At 41.4% G+C, this 21,580-nt stretch overlaps 1 protein-coding gene across 1 annotated transcript in view; it reads right to left on the minus strand.

Moving 5' to 3' along the window:
- Positions 1-13,784, minus strand: part of FAXC (failed axon connections homolog, metaxin like GST domain containing) — a 46,030-nt gene extending 32,246 nt beyond the window's left edge. The window contains exons 1-2 of the mRNA XM_037894508.2: positions 13,138-13,784; positions 8,698-8,833 (exon numbers count right to left, since the gene is read on the minus strand). Coding sequence (XP_037750436.1) covers positions 8,698-8,833; positions 13,138-13,400 — 399 coding nt within the window. The 5' untranslated portion in view covers positions 13,401-13,784. The remainder of the gene's footprint in view (positions 1-8,697; positions 8,834-13,137) is intronic.
- Positions 13,785-21,580: the final 7,796 nt, after the last annotated feature.

Below are 21,580 nucleotides of genomic sequence, written 5' to 3' on the forward strand. Positions count from 1 at the left end.
TTCAGCTTCTGTTTGATCAATATAAAGTTTTTTTTAAAAGGTGCCAATACCCGAAGCATAAAATCAATATCCTCCATAAATAGGTATCAAACTAGAGCGACAACCTTACTCTAAATGGAAATGCAAAAACCTATTTCCAGCATAAGTAATTCCTAGTCAAAAGAATGTACCCATCATTGTTTTTGTTTTGTTTTTTAATGCAAAGCAATGGGACCAGTCCTGAAAGGTGTTGTGTGTTTTAATGTTAATTATTTAATTAAAGTCCAGTGGGGATAGAAGCACTCAGAACTCCACAGGGTCAGGCCCAATATTCTGTACAATTTTGCATCATAGACAAAATAACAATAATATTTGGTACTTATTCACAGTAGCATTCTTCATCTTAAAAGCACCTTACGAACCCTAACTAATAAAAACAAGGAGGAGTCCGGTGGCCCCTTAAAAACTAACAGATTTATTTGGGCATAAGCTTTCTTTTACCCACGAAAGCTTATGCCCAAATAAATCTGTTAGCCTTTAAGGTGCCACCGGACTCCTTGTTGTTTTTGTGGATACAGACTAACACGGCTACCCCTCTGATACCTTACTAACTAAATGTCTCAGTAGCCCTGAAAGGCAAATGTGGCTAATCTGCACACCCACTAATCTATACCGAAAGTGGATGCAGTGGGAACAGGAAGGACCTAGACTCAACCTCAAGCTCAGATGAGGAAACCCCAATGGCGTGTACTCCTGCCTTCTTTCAGGCCTTCAACAAGCAGCCAGGCCCAAGCAATGGAATGATATGTCACTCCCTCATTGGAATGGGAAAGTATGTCTTTGCCTATGATCCTGGCATTTCCTGGTCTGCGAACCTCAGTCATCTGCAGCCAAAGTTCCTGCAATCAGATCCACAAGAGCATCACCTGTGTGGAGTCCCATTAAAGCTAGCAGGTCTCTGCATCTAAGTATTTATCCCCATTTTACAGATGGGGAAGCTGAAGCAGAGAGATCAAGCAGGGAATGAGTCAGGAGTAAAACGCAGGAATTCCTGGCTTCCAGTCATGTGATTAGATCTTTAGACATTAACTCTCTTTAATTACAACTCTGCTTATTCCTAAAAGCACAGGTATGAGCTGCTGTATTCCTGTTCTTTTATTTTTTATTTATTTAAAAGGACACTCAACAATGTTAACTATTCTTGTGATTTTACAGCAAGTCTCGTGATAGTTGGTGTTCTTCTTAAAGACCCAGCTCCTGGAGTCTTGTTATTACATACGAATCTCAGCTTCCGTTTAAAGATAGAGTAAGCTTCTAGCCTTCATGTCTCTAGTGAAAAGCTCAAAAATGTGAACCCTAAAGGCTCAAAATGAGAAGCCAAATAAAAAAACTCAAATTTATTATTTTTTAAAATGTTATGATTTTAGGCCAATTATTTTGGGTGCGTGACTCATGATTTTTGAAGGTTTGGGGTTGGCAATACAATGTCAACCTGTTTAGGCCTCAAAAATTTAAATGCCAGAAATCCATTAAGGTGGAAGATAGACAAACACATAGCACACTGTGTGGCAATGGAGACTCAGCAGGAGATCCTCGTTAGATGGCACTTCACCCTGGCTACATTTAATAATATGGATGTCTGATACATTATAAATACATGTTCTTTCTCAGACACATCTTCCTTCTGGATCAAATTAGAAGAAATACTGGGGAACATTGTTGGGAACAGTGTCTTCTGGGTCTAGCAACTCTTGGATTTCTGCCCATACACAGATATCCTGATATGAGAATAAAATGATATGATTTGTCATGACTTGTATCTAGAAATGAATGAATAAGGGAATGGAAATCATCTGTCTAGTGCATGAGTGAGGAGGAAAGATGGAAGGTGTTCTGGCTCATAGCAGAAAGGCTACAGAAACAGATGACTTGAAACTTAAAGGGGAATACCAACTCTTCCACGCTCCTTAGTCCAGGCTCTTCCCTTATGAAAAATGGCCTATAGAATTTAAAATAAACTGGTAACCTTTCTATAGATTTTTTTAAACCATCCTATAAAATTTAATAGTCCTTCTATACATTGGTTAAAAAAACCTATAGAAAGAATCTCATTCTTATTATATTCTATAGGATTTTAAAATAGTTACTCTAGGACCCTATTAAATAGATATACAGTACTGTTGGTTTAATCTCAATTAAACTCCATAGGATTGTTCCATTAGAGTTTTTTCCCCTTATGACAAAAATATTGATAATTTTGGGCATCTGCTGTTAGCTTTTATAAAATATATTTGCATAATTTTCTTTATTGCAATAGTTTAAATCAATATACCTTGCATTAATAAAAATTAAGACGATTTTATGTAATATGTGTGTGAGTGCATTTGTGTGTAAAGAATTATGTTAACACAACATTACGTTTACACATTTTAAACTTAGGAAACGCAAAAGTTAAGATCCTAGAAACAAAGTGGACAAGCATATTACACAGGTAAAATCTGCTGAATCTTAGGCTTTCTAGGGTTTGCTTTTTTAATGTTTCCTTGCAATATGATTAAGCAAGAAAAATGGAATATAAGGCTTCTATTCATTATCCTGTGATATTTTAAGATGCCCTCCATCCCTGGGCAAAATCTCTTACACTACATTGTACTGTGTCTGAAGCGGATATCTTTCAGCCCAAAACCTTTATATCTTTAAAGCTGCTACTAATTGTCATCAAATATTTACCAAACTCTCACTTAAGAACCAGTCCAGCTGCAAAGAACAGCGAGTGGCCTTGGTATTGGTACATAAAAACAAATAAATCCGCCCTAGTACGTTAACTTTAACTGTAATCTACAAAGCAATTGTCACAAGAGCCCATAGGAAGCTCATTTTAGGTAGATGGAATTTACAAACTGAATTGCACAAGACATTTTGGGGCCCTTTTACAGTGATAACCAGGAAGAATTAAGCCTAATAGTTCCAATTACTACAGTTTGTGTTGTGCCCCTTTGTATCTATTTTTTAAACTATTTCTTAATAAATATATAAATATAACGTTTCTGTTGCCTTTATACTTTGTCAGACTGTAAAAAATTCCATATATTTCAAAAATTCTATTTTAGAAGAAAACCCCTGAGCCCAAAACTGGTTCCTTCAAACCAGACTCTACAGAGAACATCATCAAAGTTCAACACCTGGCATAAAAACCTTTTGCTACATTGTAACATTCACAGACATCAACAAAGCAATCAGGCCAGATCAAGATGGCTTGGGAAGAGAAAGCAATCAGTGGCAACGTTTAGGACAGGAGTACTGGCAAAGCAAAGCAAAGCTTATATTCAACAGCAAACACATCTGATCAAAATAGCATGGTGACTTGTTGGCAGTGGTCCATAAAAATGGATAAGGCATTCTAGCAACAAGTGAATTTCTTGATGGTTCAGAAGTCAAGCAGGCTCAGAAATGTCCTTGCCACATTGAGTGGCCTGAAAGGTGCCACAGTGCTGACGGAAGACAAAGGAAGGGTAGAAATGGGAGGCACATTCTCCTTTAAAGGTCTATACACCCATAGGGCACAGGCATTACACAGGCAGCACCAGCTGCCAACATATACTAAATGCAAGAAATGCTAGCAAAACTGATGTGTAAATGTCACCTTCTGCTTCTCTGTGATATTTATATCTGGAGGGAGGGGAAGAAACACTGGATAAATTCACCAGATAATCACTCTCCAGTGACCATTAAAATTTGTGCTGGAGGGAGCGGCAAAGGATCCAGTTCAAAACTGTGCTGTCTGCTATTGTCCAGCTAACAGGAGTTTCTAAGAAGTTCTAAGGGTTCCTCAGTAGCTTAATTTCATCTTTTTTTAATCCTCCTTTTCTCTGCGGGTGTGTCTACACTTGGAGCTGGAGGTGCGATTCACAGCTTGAGGAGACATACCCACGCTAGCTCTGATCCAGCTAGTGGACTACAGTGTAGCTGCAGAGGTGCAAGCAACAGGAGGGGCTAGCTCTCCTGAATACATACCTACCATCTGAGAAGGGTACTTGGGCAGCTTGTCTCTCCCAGCTCGTCTCTCTTCATGCTGCTGCAGCGACACTCTATTTTTAGCACTCTAGTTTGATCAGAGCTAGCGCGGGTGTGTCTTCACAAGCTGAGAATTACGCCCCAGCTCAAAGCGTAGACATATCCTTAGGTGCTAAGGTGTGTCTGTGAGTAGCACCAGACTCCTAGTAGGGTGGTAAAAAGAGAATCCTTGCTGCTTCAGAGAGTAGAGCTGCTTCTGCAGCTCAAAGCTACAGTGCCAGCTCGGGAGAGAAAACTAGATCTTCAAAAGCACTCAGTGTTGGCCTCACTCTGTTCCCACTGAAGTCAACAGCAAAACTCCTATTATCCCCAGTCATGCTTAAAAGAAGCTTCCCTCTTGCAGAGCAGCCATGATGTTAGCATGATTCAGCGACAGCTAACACATGGTCAGGTCCCATCAGCACTGCAAGAAAAAAATGGCACTTTAACCATAAGACAAACTGGGAATTAGCTATATTGTTTTTATGAATATGGTGCATGCCTCTCTGTGTTTCTCTATGATGGGTACTTGGCCATGGAGTTAGATAAAAAAGGGTTGTTAAAGGAACCAAGAAGGAAAGGTAAAACAATGACACAGATAGGAGATCTAGAGGAAACAATGGAAAAAGCTGTTTATTAGGGAATACCCCCACCAGGTAGCCTGAGAACAGCTTATTCTTCCCAAGGCTAAATCTAGGATCAGAAGGAGAATACCAAATATTAAAGGATCCTGGGCCTAGAAAAGAGCTGGGGTGAGTGGCCAGACACTGCCCAAGAAGTGTCAGTGAGAGCTGGCAAGGAAAGAGAGCAAGCCTGCTGTGAGCAATCGGTTTCTCCCAGCCAGAGATGGGGATTAGCTGGACTGAGGGAAATTTACAAAAGTTGGCAAGAAAAGACTAAGACGTAAGTAAGAACGAGGCATACAGGCCTTTTATTTTTTGTACCCTTTGCTGTATGTGCTTTCTACCTTTGGGGAAAGGAATAAATACAGCTTTGTTTTGAAGATGCTGATTCTGAGTCACTTTAATCAACTTGCTGGTCACGGGTCCCCAGAAAGAAAAGGCCGGCAGGTGCCAATGCAGTTGGGCCTGTTGGATTAGCACTGTGGGGAAAAGGGGCCTATAGCCCATAGATTCCATCTAGCAGTGGTTGGACTACATGGTTCCACCCAGAGTGAGGTGCCGGGAGGCAGGCCTGTCACCCACTGGGTACACTCAAAAGGTACTAGAAGGCATCTAAGGCACATTTGTCCTGTAACTATGACAAACCATGTCAGGAGACAGCCATGGTCTAACTGGGTCCCTCCAGCACTGCTGGTTTTACAATGTTTATGGGATCAGAAAAGAGCAGTGCTTTAATTTACACTGGGAAAGGGGACCTCTAAAACCTGCGGGGCTGGAAACTTCCTTTCCTTGTAAATAAAAGCTTAGAATTGGGGGGGGGAGGGGTGCAGAGAGAGACAAAAATCTCTAAATCTTCAAACCCCATAGAATTTTGTATACCTGCTGTCAGATTTCTATTGTCTCAGCCAATGAAATTGTTGGACAGCTCCCTACGACTACATTTATAAGGAAGCTGCCCCAAGCAGCATCTTGTGAAATACAAGGAAGGTATCAGAAGGGTAGCCGTGTTCGTCTGGATCTGTAAAACCGGCAAAGAGACCTGCGGCACCTTATGGACTAACAGACATATTGGAGCATAAGCTTTCGTGGGTGAATACTCACCCACGAAAGCTTATGCTCCAATACATCTGTTAGTCTATAAGGTGCCACAGGACTCCTTGCCACAAGGAAGGTAGGTGCCTCCAGGGCCAGCAGCAAAAAGTTCTGTTTTTGTCCCTTCCTGTCAACAGTTTAACTGGGATAAATTCTGCCTTTAAACCCCATGCAGCCCCATAGACTTCAACCCCAGGGACTGAACATTAAGTAATTTGGGTGTCATGGTAGAAAATTTCTCCTCCTGATTAAACTTTTTAAAAGTTTATAAAGACTTCAGCTAGGTTTCCAAGTGACCTGCAGCCCCTACATTAACATCTCTTCCAGAAGGCCCAGAGACACAATGCACAGGGGAGATTTAGGGTATGTTTACACAGCAATTAAACACCCACAGCTGGCCCAGGTCTGCTGACTTGGCCTTACAGGGCTCAGGATGCAGGGATGTAAGATTGTGGTGTAGAGGTTTGGGCTTAGGCTGGAGCTCAAGTTCTGGGACCTGCAAGGGGGGATGGTCCCAGAACCTGGGCTCCAGCCCAAGCCCAAATGTCTCCAATGCAATTTGACAGCCCCGCGAGCCCAAGTCAGCTGACATGGGCCAGCCGTGGATGTTGAATTGCTGTGTAGACATGTCTTAAGAGTGCATGATGTACTCAACTGACCTGACTGGAGAACACCAAGTAAAGACTGCTGTCATGCTTCTGTGCGGGGCTGAGACAAGCACAGCCTTACGTACACTTGACGTACCAAGGGGTGGTAGGAAAGTAAACATGATCATGCAAAGTCTCTGTATGGCCAGAGGATAGAGGACTGTGCCACATGCTTCCTTCCAACTGCATGTAAACATCCAGAGTAAGGACAGTGCAAAATAAAGCTGGTTGAGGGTGCTTTAAAGTCCATGTGTTGGAAACAACACTGGCAGACCCTGGGCGGAGGGCAACCCAGCACAGCCTCCTGCCAAAAAGGAAGACTCTTAGAGTCGCACGTGTGTGGTTGTCGCTGACGATGGGCAGTTGCAAAAATGCCTGTGCTCAGTACACACATGATGCACTCCGCATGGGTCAGGATTCAGTGCCAGGGCACAACAGCTATTGGGATCTACACACCAGCTGTGTGGAAGGCAGGTGCGCCAGTTCACACTCTGAACCAGCCCATTTGGTAGTGCCCCTATCAGTGGTCATTATCAGCATCCATCACACACTGAGGCCAGGACCACGGATGCCTCCTGCCTGCTAGACATACCTCCTATGGCATAGAGGGCCCCAATACGTACATTCGTAAAATAAGATGTCCAGGGGGTGTGCATGTGTGTATCACATACATGGTAAGTAACGTTCCTTTAAAAATTGCAGAACCATGGGCTAAGCTGCTTTTATATTGCAATTTTGTCAGCCTCACTTGCCTTCTGCCCACTACTCCACCTCACTAGAGCTATTTTAATCATTCCAAACCTGCTTAACCAACCAATTGCAAAGAAAAGACACCCCGCCAAAAATATGTTTGTCCCTGCAAACAGCAATTTCACCCCCAAATTACAATTCAGCCTCAAATTGGTCGGAGATGCCCATGCTGCATCTGTGATATGTTTAAAGTTCACTATCTTGTGAGCTGTGCCAGCTGGACCTGGGAGGCGTCTATCCTTGGGAAGCCAGGAATTTCCTCCTTTCCAGTACAATACTGTGCTTGGTTCTAGTGCTGGAAAATCACAAGATAATGGACATTAAAACCAGACGTGACTTTTTTAAAAACTATTTTAGATACTCTTAAAGGGTTCTAAGGTATATCAGTTATTGTTTTTCTTTACCTCAGATGTCCGTACATGTGGATTCATAGCTGTAAAGCGGGCTAGTTTTATTGGGAGTGGATATCAACAACAATAAAAAAGTAAAAATACTCTAAATAACTTTTCTAAAAAAAAAAATCCCTGCCAGCTAGATGGCAAAAACAAAATACTTTTCATAACGGTGTGATATAAAAGTGTTACTGGAACCCATCTGAGATGACCACACAACTTACTCATGGCTCTACTACTTGTGAATAATGTAGTCATCCCAAAACATGTGCCAATAAAACAAACATTTATACCACATTGTACCATCGTGTATTCTTATCATATTATTAAGCATTCGTATAGTCCATCTTAAATTTACACAGTGCATTACACACGCAGAAAAAAGATATGTTCTCTGCCTCAGAGAGCTGACAAACATATATATGATAAAATGTAAAACAGCTCTGTTAAAACTGCAACAATGGAGTGTGAACTTATCCAGCGGTCTGGTGGCTAGATCTTGACTCTAACAGATGGAAGAGTCAGAATAAATTTCCCAGTCTCCTGTCTCTCAGTCTCTGGTTTACTTTGGGATTCATTCCCTGGAGAAAGACAGTGCCTCAACAGCAACCCATCCACTATTAAGAAGGGTATTCATGGGCTCTGCAAGCCCAGTCCTCCTCAGCCAGGAGGGCAGTGTCTGCAATGAAGGGCCAAATGAGGGATTTGTCACTATTCTACTAGGAGAGCATAGAAGAGACACCCCCAAAGAAAAGAAAAAAAAAATGCAACAGCTTAAATTTGATCTATTAACATAGCAGACCTGGTAGGCTAAATAAAACTAAACAACATTGAATTTTAGAGCAAACCAGTCCATTACGTAGCATTATATGAACGCTGAACCACTCCAAAAGTTCATTTCCCCCAAAATTAAATTTTCAATTGCCATCAAGCAATGAAATCTGGAATAGTGCTTGAATGTTTAGACCAACCAGCTTCTGTTAGGCCTACCTTGAAGATCACAGACCAAAACTTCACTATAGTGATAAGTGTGTATCTAGCTACCTATATGTGTACACATATACTTCTCTTGGATAAGAGAGATATTTCCCTTGCACACTTAGCATTGTGTGTTTCTATAGTTAACCATAATGTAAAGGGAAACAGTACACTCAAGTTTACCTGGTAGGGTAAATCAGCCATCCTTAAATAAGTTTCCATTTTCAAACAAAAAGGAGATAAACTGGGAACACCATTGTTAGGCCTTGAAAATTGATGCAGTATAATAGCATCTTTGGAATCAACCTCTTGCTCTTTCCTGTCAAAAACAAAACAGAATTAAAAGAAACCCAGACTACAGCATGTGCCATATATCAATATATTAAGTGCATGAAGGAACGAGAATGGCTGAGGCAAAACATTTTGTCCTCTCTTTAATGGGTTATTGTAATTTTTTATTCATCGAGTCTGAAATCACTAAAAAGCACTTACATTGCAGGAGCAGAATTCAGACAGGAAGCTTAGTTAATTCTATGTTGGAGAGACCCAAAAATCTTGCAAACCTTTGGTAATAAGCCCAGGCTCATAGACTAAAATAAATAAGCAAGCAAGCCTGCCTTGTGCCTCATGTAGTCACTTAGGGCTTGTCTCATAGGCGCCGACTCCATGGGTACTGCAGGGCTGGAGCATCCACAGGGAAAAATTAGCAGGTGCTCCGCACCCACTGGCAACCAAACTCCCCCCGCCCCCGCCCCCTCCTCCCCTGAGCGCACCGTGTCCCTGCTCCTCCCCCTTCCAGCACTTCCCACCCACCGCCTAACAGCTGTTTGGCAGCACTTAGGACTTTCCAGGAGGGAGGGGGAGGAGGCGGTAAAGATGAGGGGCAGGGGTGGGGACTTGGGGGAAGCGGGAGGAATTGGGGCTGGGCGAGGTTGGTGCAGGGGTGGGTATGGGGGGGGCCCAGGAGGTCGACCACCCACAGAGCAGAGGGGAAGTCGGCGCCTATGCCTTGTCTACATGGTGCCTTAGTCCACACTATCTGAGGTGTGATTTTTAATGTGCACTAGCATGTTGCACACTACCTGACCGGTGTGAACCCTGCTGGCTCATATTAAAAGTTCCCTTGTGCTTGGTACCATATTGCTGTTTGAAATGGGACTACATTAACATGCACTGGGGAACTTTTAGTGCATATCAGTAGAGTTCATACGAGCCAGTTAGTGTGCAGAACGCTAGTATGCACTAAAATTGACACCCAAGCTCATGTGGACTAAGGCAGTGGTTCTCAACCTTTTTTCATTTGTGAACCCCTAAAAAATTTCAAATGGAGGTGAAGACCCCTTTGGAAATTTCGAACAGAGGTGCAGGCCCCTTTGGAAATCTATTGTCTGTATATATAGTTGAACTCTGTTTTCAGTCTAAGTCTTTCACGGACCACTTAGACAAATAAACAAATAAACAAATAAACTGGTTAGTCTCTAAGGTGCCACAAGTACTCCTTTTCTTTTCACTTAGACAAAGTGAGTGTAAAATGCTCCGACTTTGCTGTGGTAGTGTTTTTCAGCCACTCTGCACAGTTATAAATGACAACACAAGGGGTGAGGCAATGGAAGATCAGGCCCTGCAAATCTACTTCCTTCAGTTAAGGGCCTTAAAGAACAAAGAGACTCTCTTGAAGAACATGAGCAACTCAAGCATAGTTTCAGCTCTCCGATCCCCACTTCCAGACTCAGAAATGCCATTCACTTCCACTGTCTGTAAACTTGTCATTATCTTTGGCCTTGTTCTCTGTTCTTTGTATCTCCTCCCATTGTACGTGTCCATTGTCACCTCTGCACTTGGCTGCCCAAATACACCACTGCCTTGACTCCACCCTGCCGAAGCCTTCATCCCTTCTCTCCTCAACTATTTTAACTCTCATCTCTATGGCCTCTCAAGATCCCTATCATCCTAACTCCAGAATATCCAAGAGACTGCTGCTTGCCTTCTCCCATGTACAAAGACTCATGGCCACATCACCTCTGCTGTCAAACAACTCCAATGGCTATTCATTCATTTCAGGATCCAGTTCAAAATGTCCCATTCATGGTTCTCAAAGCCCACCTGGACTTGCTCCAATCTACCTCCTTGGGACCAAACTTTTGCTCTCAATTACACTGATGTAAATCAAGAGGATTCCAAAGGATTTACACTAGTGTAACTGAGAGTAGAATTTGACCCAAACTCCATGAGATCCATTTAGGTCAATGTAGCTGTACAGGTATAAAACTGCAGCAAGTCAAAGGAGTAAGAAGAAGGCCCATTGTCTCTTACGCACACTCCTGCACCTCTGGCACTTGTCTAGCACTGGCCTCTTATCTGGGCCTTCACACAAGTTTGCAACTGTTAGCGTAAGTGCCTTCTGCTCTGATGCTTCTACCATCTCAAACAGTGTTTCAGTATCCATCCACCTCATGCAGTCTTCATCTCTGTTGATATCTTATCTCCAAACATATCTGTTCTTCTTTGACCAGGCCCAGGCCTCTCTTACAGTAACTGCCTTTGGTTATTGAGTTTAAGGGAGATTTTCATAGGCACATATGTCAAAGGGAGTGAGGTGTTTACTGGCTCTTTATGCCTTTGGAAACCACCCCCTTTATGACTCCAAGTCTTACTTGAATCATCACACACTATCTTGATACAATACATCGTGTTGAATAGTTTCAGTCTGTGAAGCATTTGGGATATATTGTCCATGAAAGATTCTGTACAGAATAGGGTTGCACTGCACATCACAGAGAGCAGCCCATGCAGTTTTGGTTAGCATGATGATGATGATGATGATTTTAACCTCTCAAAAATGAGCTCTGAACTGCCAGAGATGATGTTAGTTTGCTTTGCTTTTAAAATCTGGCCACTAGCCATTACAGTTTGACTGCCAAATTTGACACATTTTAAAATGTCTGATTTTAAATCATTTAATACATTTATAGCATCCCATTATATACTAATATTGAAACATTCATACACAGATTTAACATTGCTAGGAGCCTTTGCAGGTGGCATATGTTTGCTGAACCTGTAAATCACATCTGCACATTTCTCCAGAAAATTTAATATCTTTTAAAATATGGCTACATGAAGTAATTTCATTCTGTAAATCTCTCCTAAGGATAGAGGCAAGATAATCTATGAAATTTCAATTATAAAAACATCCCTGAATTCAAGTATTTTCCAAGAATTATGTTTATACAGGTATTTATTGTAAGCTGAATGAAAATAACTGCATAAAATATATAAGGCAAGTATATCTCTCAGTGCTAGTGTTATTAAAAGGTTATCAATGGCAACATTATCTTTGTTTACTTTATGTTGTGCATGGCAGCCCGTTAGTACAGGGCTACTTTGATCCTTTATTTCTCTGTAAATGTACCCAGAAATAACTTCTGTATTTTGCCATTGTTTATATTACACAAACAGCTGTCTTATGCAATGATCGTAGAAACCGTTTAGGACCCAATTATGCAGTCCTCACTGAAATCAATGAGCGACTTAGCTGAGTAAGAAGTGCAGGTTTGGGCCCATAGTAATCTGAAGTTCATCTCCATTCCATTTTCATAATGTTAGTCTCCACCAGACTTCTATGGTACACTTATATAAAATGCCCTGAGATTGTTCTCACTGAGTTCTTTAAAACAGCGTACTAGTAATATATCACCTCTGTTGTGGATATTATATTTCCAGGTACATCCCTGGGAAATCAGTAGTTAAAGCCACCATTTTCTGAGATGATTTACTATCCTTGTAAACAAGCTGCAGCACCATATGCAACTGTTCACTTCAGATCTCAGTCTATGACAAACATACTCCTGTGTCTATTCCTGCTCTCACGCTCCCTATTACTCACACCATTATGAAGCTAGAGATCATAACCAGGCACAATACTGCACTGAAAACAATTGTGGCTTCTTCTTATTTTCAAGAGCTCTTGCATAACCAGTTGATGCTGCATCATTTTAAATATGCATTTTCATATTAGATTTTTGAGTAACCCCAAAATAGCACTGACCAGTATGTTCAATTTGACGCTGAGGTTTATTTTGCAGAGTTGTCTTATTTAAACATACTGGTCGTTTGGGCGGAGGTGGGTTATTACCTGAAGATTTATTAAACAATGTTTTTGCAAAGCATCTAAAATGGCAAGCTCTAAGAGTAAGATGGGTCCATGATGAAGGCAGCTCTTGTTTTAAAGCCCACTGGTTTAATTCTGAGCCCCTGTCCTTAAAACACAGGCCAGACAAGTTAGATGTTTCCAGATAAGGCTAAAACCATCCCTGAAAAGAGCCCTGTGGTTGATCCCCTTAGTACCAATGACACTTGGGTTTTAAGAACGATGTATCTACTGGTGCGACATTAATCCTTACAGAGGTGAAATGCCTAATAAACAAAAACAATTACAAAAGACTCCCGATTTCTGCCTTGCTCCTTGTTATTGTGTCAGTTTCTCAAGGGGTGAAGGTCGAGTACCATGCATTCCCATCAGGTCAGCACTGTCTTATTATTTCCTATTCCCATTGCAGCGTCTATTCCAAATCCTCCCTGCTGCAGCCTGCCCCAGGCTCTCTCTCTCTCCCGGTCTCTCACCTAATTGCCAGGAGTTCATGGAGCAGATACGCCGCGGCAGCGAGCAGGGCTCCCCCGGTCAAATACAGGGTTTTCTTCCACCACGAATCCGAACCCAGCCCTGCCATGATCCCACCGTAATCCTGCAAAGGGAAAGCGATGATGTCCCCATAAAAGGAGAAGTGCTCTTCGGGTCCCGCACACCAGCCGAGGGTGAGGCTCTGATTCCGGCTCAGCGCAACCACACAGGACCTGGAGGAGGCAAAGCCAACACCCCAGTGCATGCTGCGCGTTGCCTGCGGCTCCCTTTCCCCCCGCCGCTCGCCGGGGCAGTCCGCATGGGCAAGGGCCGCTCAGCTGAGCAGCGGGCCAGGAGGGGATGGAGCAGCGGTGCTGGGTCGCCGTGGTGCTCGCTGCAGCAGCCGCCTCCTTCTGCAGCTGCCTCTCGCCTTTGTCTCTTCGCATCGAGGAGGCTGGGTGATGTCATTGCTCCTGGGAGCACCAAAATACCGGGGCAATAAAAATCACACCCCTCTCTCCTGTCCCCTGCCTGTCCGCCCCCCACAGACAGCCTCTTCCGGAGAGCTGCCCTGCTCTCCCCATCAGCGCGGGCTAGGGAAGGTCACAGGAAAAGGGCAAAACTCACCTAGAGCTCAAGGGACATGCTGGCACGTGCTGCTAGCCGGAGGGGGAGGATCCAGAGTAATGGCTGGATTGGAAAGATTTACTCTCCAGGGGGAGGAAGCAGCTTTCTACTCTTCGATGGCTAATTTCCCCCCCGAAGCTATAATTACATTGCACAGTTAGCTTGGACCAGGTCACGTGCTTAGACTTTAGCTTGAGAAAATGGAAATCAACCATTGTTGTGTGTTTTATCTGGTAAACAAACCTGACTGCAATCTACCCTCGTTGGGGTTGTATTAAAACGGCAGTAAGGACCTGCCAGTTGCACCCTACCCTTGCAATGTGCATTGGAACAGGTAGCAAGGCTAGGGGGGGTTGTTTTTTTAAGTGTTAAATACCTCCCACTAGGTGTGCTAGATGAGCATCTAGCATGATTGCACCTCTTGCCATGTATGAAGAACCATGTCATTTATAAACATACAGCAGGGAATTCTGAATGACAGGCTGTGCGATGCTGTAGACTCATAGCAATGACCTATTTTGCAGGTGCAGCTGTGGATAAATCGGTGCATAGTAGGAATACATGCAGATTTTGTGGATGCTGTTTAGACAACGGTTTCTAAAACTCTAGGGTGAAATCCTGGACCCACTGAAATCACTGCACGTTGCACATCTAGTCTTTCATTGCTGTTAGACTTGCTCACTCTTGGTAAAGCAACCCCCCCCCCCCATCCTTTCATGTATTTATACCTGCTCCTGTATTTTCACTCCATGCATCTGATGAAGTGGGTTCTAACCCACGAAAGCTTATGCCCAAATAAATTTGTTAGTTTCTAAGGTGCCACAAGGACTGCTCGTTATTATTGCTGTTTAAGTCCATCATTTAAAACATCAATGGTTATACAACACAGTCACAGAGTTTAAGGCCAGACAGGACCACCACATCTAGTCTGGCCTCCTGAGCTCCGAAGTGAGCCCTCCCCGCTACCATCACAAGCAACCCCCACCATGCAATTACACTCATACCTTTGTCCAGCTCTCAGTTAAAACTAATTAAGTTTTTTGCCCCTCCCCTTCCTATTGGGAGGCTGTTCCAAAACCTCACCTCTCTGGTTAGAAACCTTCTAATTTTTAGCCTGAATTTTTTCATGGCCAGTTTATATCCACTTGGTCTTGTGCTGACATTGTCCTTAGGCTTAAATAGCTCTTTACCATCCTTAGTATTAACTCCCCCTAATGTATTTATAAAAAGAGCAATCATATCCCTTTTCAGCCTTCTTTTTGCTAGACTAAACAAACCAAGCTCTGCCAGTCTCCTCTCATAAGATAGGCCCTTCTTTCCCCAATCATCCTAGTAGCTCTTCTCTGTACCCTTTCCAGTTTAAATTAATCTTTCTTGAACACAGGTGACCAAAATTGTATACAGTATTTCAGTTGAGGTCTTTACCAGTGCCTTGTACGATGGCATTATTACTTCTCTATCTCTACTGGAAATACCTCTAATACATCCTAGGATCGCATTTGCCTTTTTTTCCACAACTACATCACATTGGTGGCTCATACTCATCCTGTGATCAGCGTAGACACCCAGTTCTCTCTCCTGCTGTCTCTTCCAAATGATGGTTCCCCAGCTGGCAGCAGAAATTCTTATTATTAGACCCTAAGTAAATGACTTTGCATTTTGTACTATTGAATTTCATTTAATTTCTGTCACTCCCATCTTCAAGGTCACTCAAATCTTCCTATATAATGTTCTGATCCTCCTCTGTATTGACAATGCCTCCCAACTTTGTATCATCAGGCAATTTCATTAGTACACTCCTACTTTTGGTGCCAAGGTCATTAATAAAAATATTGAATAAGATTGGTCCTAAGACCAATCCCTGAGGAAATCCACTAGTAATCTCCTTCCAGTCTGATAATTCACCTTTCAGCACAACCCGTTGCCTTCTCTCCTTTAACCAATTCCTTTACAATGCTTGTCCTGACCCTCGTCTTCCCCAATTTAACTGATAACTTCCCATGTGGTACTGTGTCAGATGATATACTGAAATCCAGGTACATTAGATCTACCACACTTCCCTTATCTAAAAAATCAGTTATTTTCTAAAAGAATGTTTCTTAGTATTCGGTTGCTTTCCACTTTCTCCACAGAGGAGCTGGGACCCAAGCCTCTACTATTCAATTCCAGCTGGTCACAAGATATCATACCATAATATTGTGGCACCTGGATTTATTTAAAAAAAAAAAAAACACTTATGATCAATTTAGAATATGCCAGTTCTAATTCTCCTGTCACTTAGAGGCTTGCACATGGTAACTAAGAAACATGATTTTAAAAGGCCAAAGGGTACAAAAATAGTCTCAATATAATTTTAAAACTAAAAAGTGTTCTTGAATAACTCTTTTCTGCAATATGATACAAAAAAATACAAGGTACCATAAGGTGGTATAGCGATTTTACTGTAACTCATTCGGGATGAACTGTACAGATCTCCTGTAACTTTAAACTAGGGCTGTCAAGTGATTAAAAAAAATTTATCGTAATTAATTGCGCAGTTAATCTCACTGTTAAACAATAATAAAATACCATTTATTTAAATATTTTTGGATGTTTTCTACATTTTTAAATATATTGATTTCGATTACAACATAGAATACAAAGTGTACAGTGCTCACTTTATATTTATTTTTGATTACAAGTATTTGCACTGTAAAAAAACCAAAAGAAATAGTATTTTTCAATTCACCTAATACAAGTACTGTAGTGCAATCTCTATCATGAAAGTTGAATTCACAAATGTAGAATTATGTACAAAAAACGCGGCATTCAAAAATAAAACAATGTAAAATTTTAGAGCCTGCAAGTCCACTCAGACCTACTTCTTGTTCAGCCAATTGCTCAGACAAACAAGTTTGTTTACATTTGTAGGAGATAATACTGCCTGCTTCTTGTTTACAATGTCACCTGAAAGTGAGAACAGACATTCTCATGGCACTGTTGTCGCCAGCGTTGCAAGATATTTACGTGCCAGATGCGCTAAAGATTCATATGTCCCTTCATGCTTCAACCACCATTCCAGGGGACCCACATCCATGCTGATGATGGGTTCTGCTCAATAACAATCCAAAGCAGTGCAGACCGACACATGTTCATTTTCATCATCTGAGTCAGATGCCCCCAGCAGACGGTTGATTTTCTTTTTTGGTGGTTCGGGTTCTGTAGTTTCCGCATCAGAGTGTTGCTCTTTTAAGACTTCTGAAAGTGTGCTTCACACCTGGTCCCTCTCAGATTTTGGAAGGCACTTCAGATTCTTAAACCTTTGGTTGAGTACTGTAGCTATCTTTAGAAATCTCACATTGGGACCTTCTTTGTGTTTTGTCAAATCTGCAGTGAAAGTGTTCTTAAAATGAACATGTGCTGGGTCATCACCCGAGACAGCTATAACATGAAATATATGGCAGAATGTGGGTAAAACAGAACAGGGGACATACAATTCTCCCCCAAGGAGTTTGGTCACAAATTTAATTAACAAATTTTTTTAATGAGCTTAATCAGCATGGAAGCATGTCCTCTGGAATGGTGGCCGAAACATGAAGGGGTATATGAATGTTTAGCATATCTGGCATGTAAATACCTTGCAATGCCAGCTATAAAAGCGCCATGGAAATACCTGTTCTCACTTTCTGGTGATGCTGTAAATAAGAAGAGGGCAGAATTATCTCCTGTAAATGTAAGCAAACTTGTTTGTCTTAGCGATTGGCTGAACAAGAAGTAGGACTGAGTGGACTTGTAGGCTCCAAAGTTTTACATTGTTTTGTTTTTGAGTGCAGTTATGTAACAAAAAAATCCTGTATTTTTAAGTTGCATTTCACGACAAAGATATTGCACTACAGTACTTGTATGAGGTGAATTGAAAAATACTGTTTTGTTTATCATTTTTATAGTGCAAATATTTGTAATAAAAATAATATACACTTTGATATAAATTACAACACAAAATACAATATATATGAAAATATATAAAAACATCAAAAATATTTAATAAATTTTAATTGGTATTCTATTGTTTAACAGTGAGATTAAAACTGCGATTAATCATGATTAATTTTTTTAATCACAAGTAATTTTTTTGAGATAATCACGTGAGTTAGCTGCGATTCATCAACAGCCCTACTTTAAACCAGTTACTACATGGGGAGCTTTGGGTGAAAAAAGATTGTAGGATCAAGATCTTAGCCTGCATATAATATACAACAGACTTGTTTCTCCCATTGGATAAGACAGCCCAAATATTCCCCTGCTAAGAAATGCCCTTATCTTTCTGCATGACATCATCACTAAAGAAAAGCATATAGCTAATTATTTACCAAATACTGTTGTTCACAGAGCTGGCCCCAGAAAACTGGCATGAATTTAGATACTTGTTCATATCATCACAAAAAAGAGTTACTCTTAAAATTACAGGTTTCAGAGTAGCAGCCATGTTAGTTTGTATCCACAAAAAGAAAAGGAGGACTTGTGGCACCTTAGAGACTAACAGATTTATTTGTTAATCTCTAAGGTGCCACAAGTACTCCTTTTCTTAAAATTACAAGATTTTTAACATTGATGAAACAATATTCAGCATTCAATAGGCACATACCAGATAGCTGTCACAGTGCTGGAGATGTTTTACCTCGTGCATACGGGATACATTAGATAACATAGAAGCAATTGAAAGAATTGAAATCCCTAATGTTAAATCTGCCATAATTATTAATCACTCAGAACTAGAAGTAGGCTAAGCAGTAAAGTTCATATCCAGATATCAGATTCATAACCTGATTCTCAACCAAAGATCTTCAAAGCTTAGGAGTGTTTGGATCCAAGGTTTTGGTTATGCTCACTGTAGAGAAAAGGACCAGTTGTGAAGTTCAGAGCTGTATCCAAACTTCCTCAAAATTCAGTGGTGTTTGGATACAGGCTCATTTTTACTTAGCCATATAAGCAAGAGCAAGTGTCTGTGCTTAACCTACATTTAATAGGAGTGATATCATATTCCATCTGCCCTTTCCTGCAGTAATTCTTTAGTTTTTTTATTTTAATCCCCATTCTTTACGTTTAATTATTTATTTGTATTGTGGTAGCACGACGCGGCCCCAGTCATGGATCAGGATCCTATTGTCCTAGGCACTGTAAAAACACAGTTTGATCCAAAACACCCATGTTAATGATCCATCCTTGGAGATTAATGGAATTAGAAAGGTTCCAGAGAGCTCTGAGGGAGCATTTTGTTCTACTGATAGACTACTCCCTCAGTGGTCAGGTAGGACACTAAAATACTCTTTTTGTCCACCATTGATGAGGTGTCCCCTTCTCTGGCTTAGTTCTCACAGGTTACACTCTTTTGTGGATGATCTGCAAGCAAGTAAGAGAGAAAACAGCTAAAGCACTGGGGGCAGGAGTCTCATGCCAAGGTTGATCAGTTGCAGTTAAAAGATTTGTTAAACTCTTATGCTTATGAGTTAGACCTAGCAAAGGACATGAAAGGCAATAAACAGGAGTTCTTTAAATACACTAGGAGCAAGAAAAAGATGAAGGAAAGTGTAAGTCCTCTATCTAGCAGAAAAGGAGAACTAATAACCAATTGACATTGAGAAAGATGAGGTGTTTAATGCCTATTTTGCTTGTCATCATTGAACAGGTTAAGGGGGTCCAGATACTCAACACAAATAATATTAACAACAAGATCAAAGGAATACAAGCCAAAATAGGCAAAGGACAGATTAAGGAATATTTAGCTACTTTAGATGTATTAAAGTCAGCAGAGCCTGATGAAATTCATCCTAAGGTACTTAAGGAACTAACTGAAGCAATCTCAGGACGGCTAGTTATCTTTGAGAACTCATGGAGGATGAGTGATGTTATTTTGCTGGAATGCAGTGTCTGCAATGTCTAGTACTGCACTGTGGCAGATCCTACAGTAATGAGTACTGTACAAGAACATATATATATATATAAAGAATAATATTGTTGGGGGTCCATGCCTAGCCAATGGGTTTCAGATACATTATTTGAGCACTGGAAATTGTGTTTGACAGCCTGGCGGTCTCCAAAAAGATAGATTAATAGTAATTAATAAACAACTTTTTCCACCAAAATGAAATGCATCTGATCCTTTTCCTAGGGATGTACAGGCATTGTACTTGCTGGTATGAATTCCTTTGGTTGGATGCAGTGATATTTAAGATATATACTGCAATCTCCTATAACCGTCTCAATGTCTTTGTTCATATTTGATTAGCAATAAAGATTCATGAGCCAGTTTGTTTGGGGTTTTTCTGTTTCCTTACATGCTTTTTTATTATTTCAAAATGTATACAAAATTCAGATGCAAACACATTGCCTGGGTTGTGCCTGTCTTTGTGGACAAATAGGTTATTACATGCATTTGTCTTAGATTAGTAAATGACCAGCCCAAAGCTCTGATAACAGATAAAAGCTGGGCACCACTCGCCCTGCAGAGTGGAACGTCTAACCCAAACCATATCAGAGCAGTGTAATAAGATAAAAAAGTGATCAGGAAGAGATCTTGATCATTTAAATGCAACATGTTCATCTACAAATCAAATTAAAGCTGAAGATGATAGCAGAAGAATAAGGGGGGGGGATAGGTATAGGGGAAGGCCAGGATCTCATTTCAGTGTGTATGTCCCCAGGGTGAGAGTGTTCTTTCAGATTCAGAGAGCTTCCAGAAGAGGGATAAGAGTGATTGTGTTTTTGCAGCTGCCTGACTGCCTGCATCCTCGGAGAAATAAAATAAAAGGGCATCGCAGCAGAAGGGCAGGTATTTTTGTTTGGGGCTGGTAAAAGGTGCTTGGATGACAGCTGTGGAAACAGAAGCCTTTACCTTATTTAGGGTTTACATACAGCACAGACAGTGACAGTGTAGGTATTCCCATGCTGAACCTCACCCTGATCTAGAGGAACCACCTCAAGGCTCAGACCATGTAACTACTTCTCTTCCTGATCCCTTGTGTATTTTTCTCCTTCGCAAATGTCTCCTCTATTTGGTTTAGCCAGATCACATTCTCAGGGGATTTCTTTCTTCCCCAGAATGCTGCTATGGTATTATAGTGGGCAGCTACCTATACACATGAAAGAAAGGATCTCCCCTCACTGTTACTGATTTCATGTGGTGGAAACCTCAAAAGTAACATCTAGTATCCCATGGCAGTTCACCCTTAGTTATTTTATATGCTGAGAGACCTCAGACCAGAAATGCTGAACCTTAGGGCAATGCTACCAGATATTGGGGGTGGGGATGACAGTTTAGTACTTCTGAAAAGTGCCAGGTTGACCCTGGAGACTGAAGCCGTCTTGTGACATGAAGAGCAGGTACAGCAGTTACAGTGGCAATGCAAGTTTCCCTACTTACGTGTCAGTATAGAATCATAGAAGATTAGGGTTGGAAGAGATCTCAGGAGGTCATCTAGTCCAACCCTGCCCTCACAGGACCACCCCGGCAGGAAGTAGAGTTCAGCCATCGTACCCATTTGATCCTTGGCCTCTCTGCTTTAATTACTAACAATGATGATGATCAGTGCAAGCTGGTGCGTCCAAACCACAAAACCCATGTTCACTGGGTAATGGACTGAAGCTACCAAACTCATTTCATATAGATACACTACACCAGTGGGTTGGGCACTAGCCTGGAACTTGGCAGAAGTGGGTTCAATTCCCTAGCCTGCCACAATATTCCTGTATCGCGTTGGGCAAGTCACTTAGTCTCTCTGTGCCTCAGTTTCCAATTTGTAAGATAGGGATAACATGCCTCAAAGGGGCGTTACGAGGATA

The sequence above is a fragment of the Chelonia mydas genome, chromosome 3 (assembly GCF_015237465.2).
Source record: "Chelonia mydas isolate rCheMyd1 chromosome 3, rCheMyd1.pri.v2, whole genome shotgun sequence".
NCBI classification, from domain to species: Eukaryota; Metazoa; Chordata; order Testudines; family Cheloniidae; genus Chelonia; species Chelonia mydas.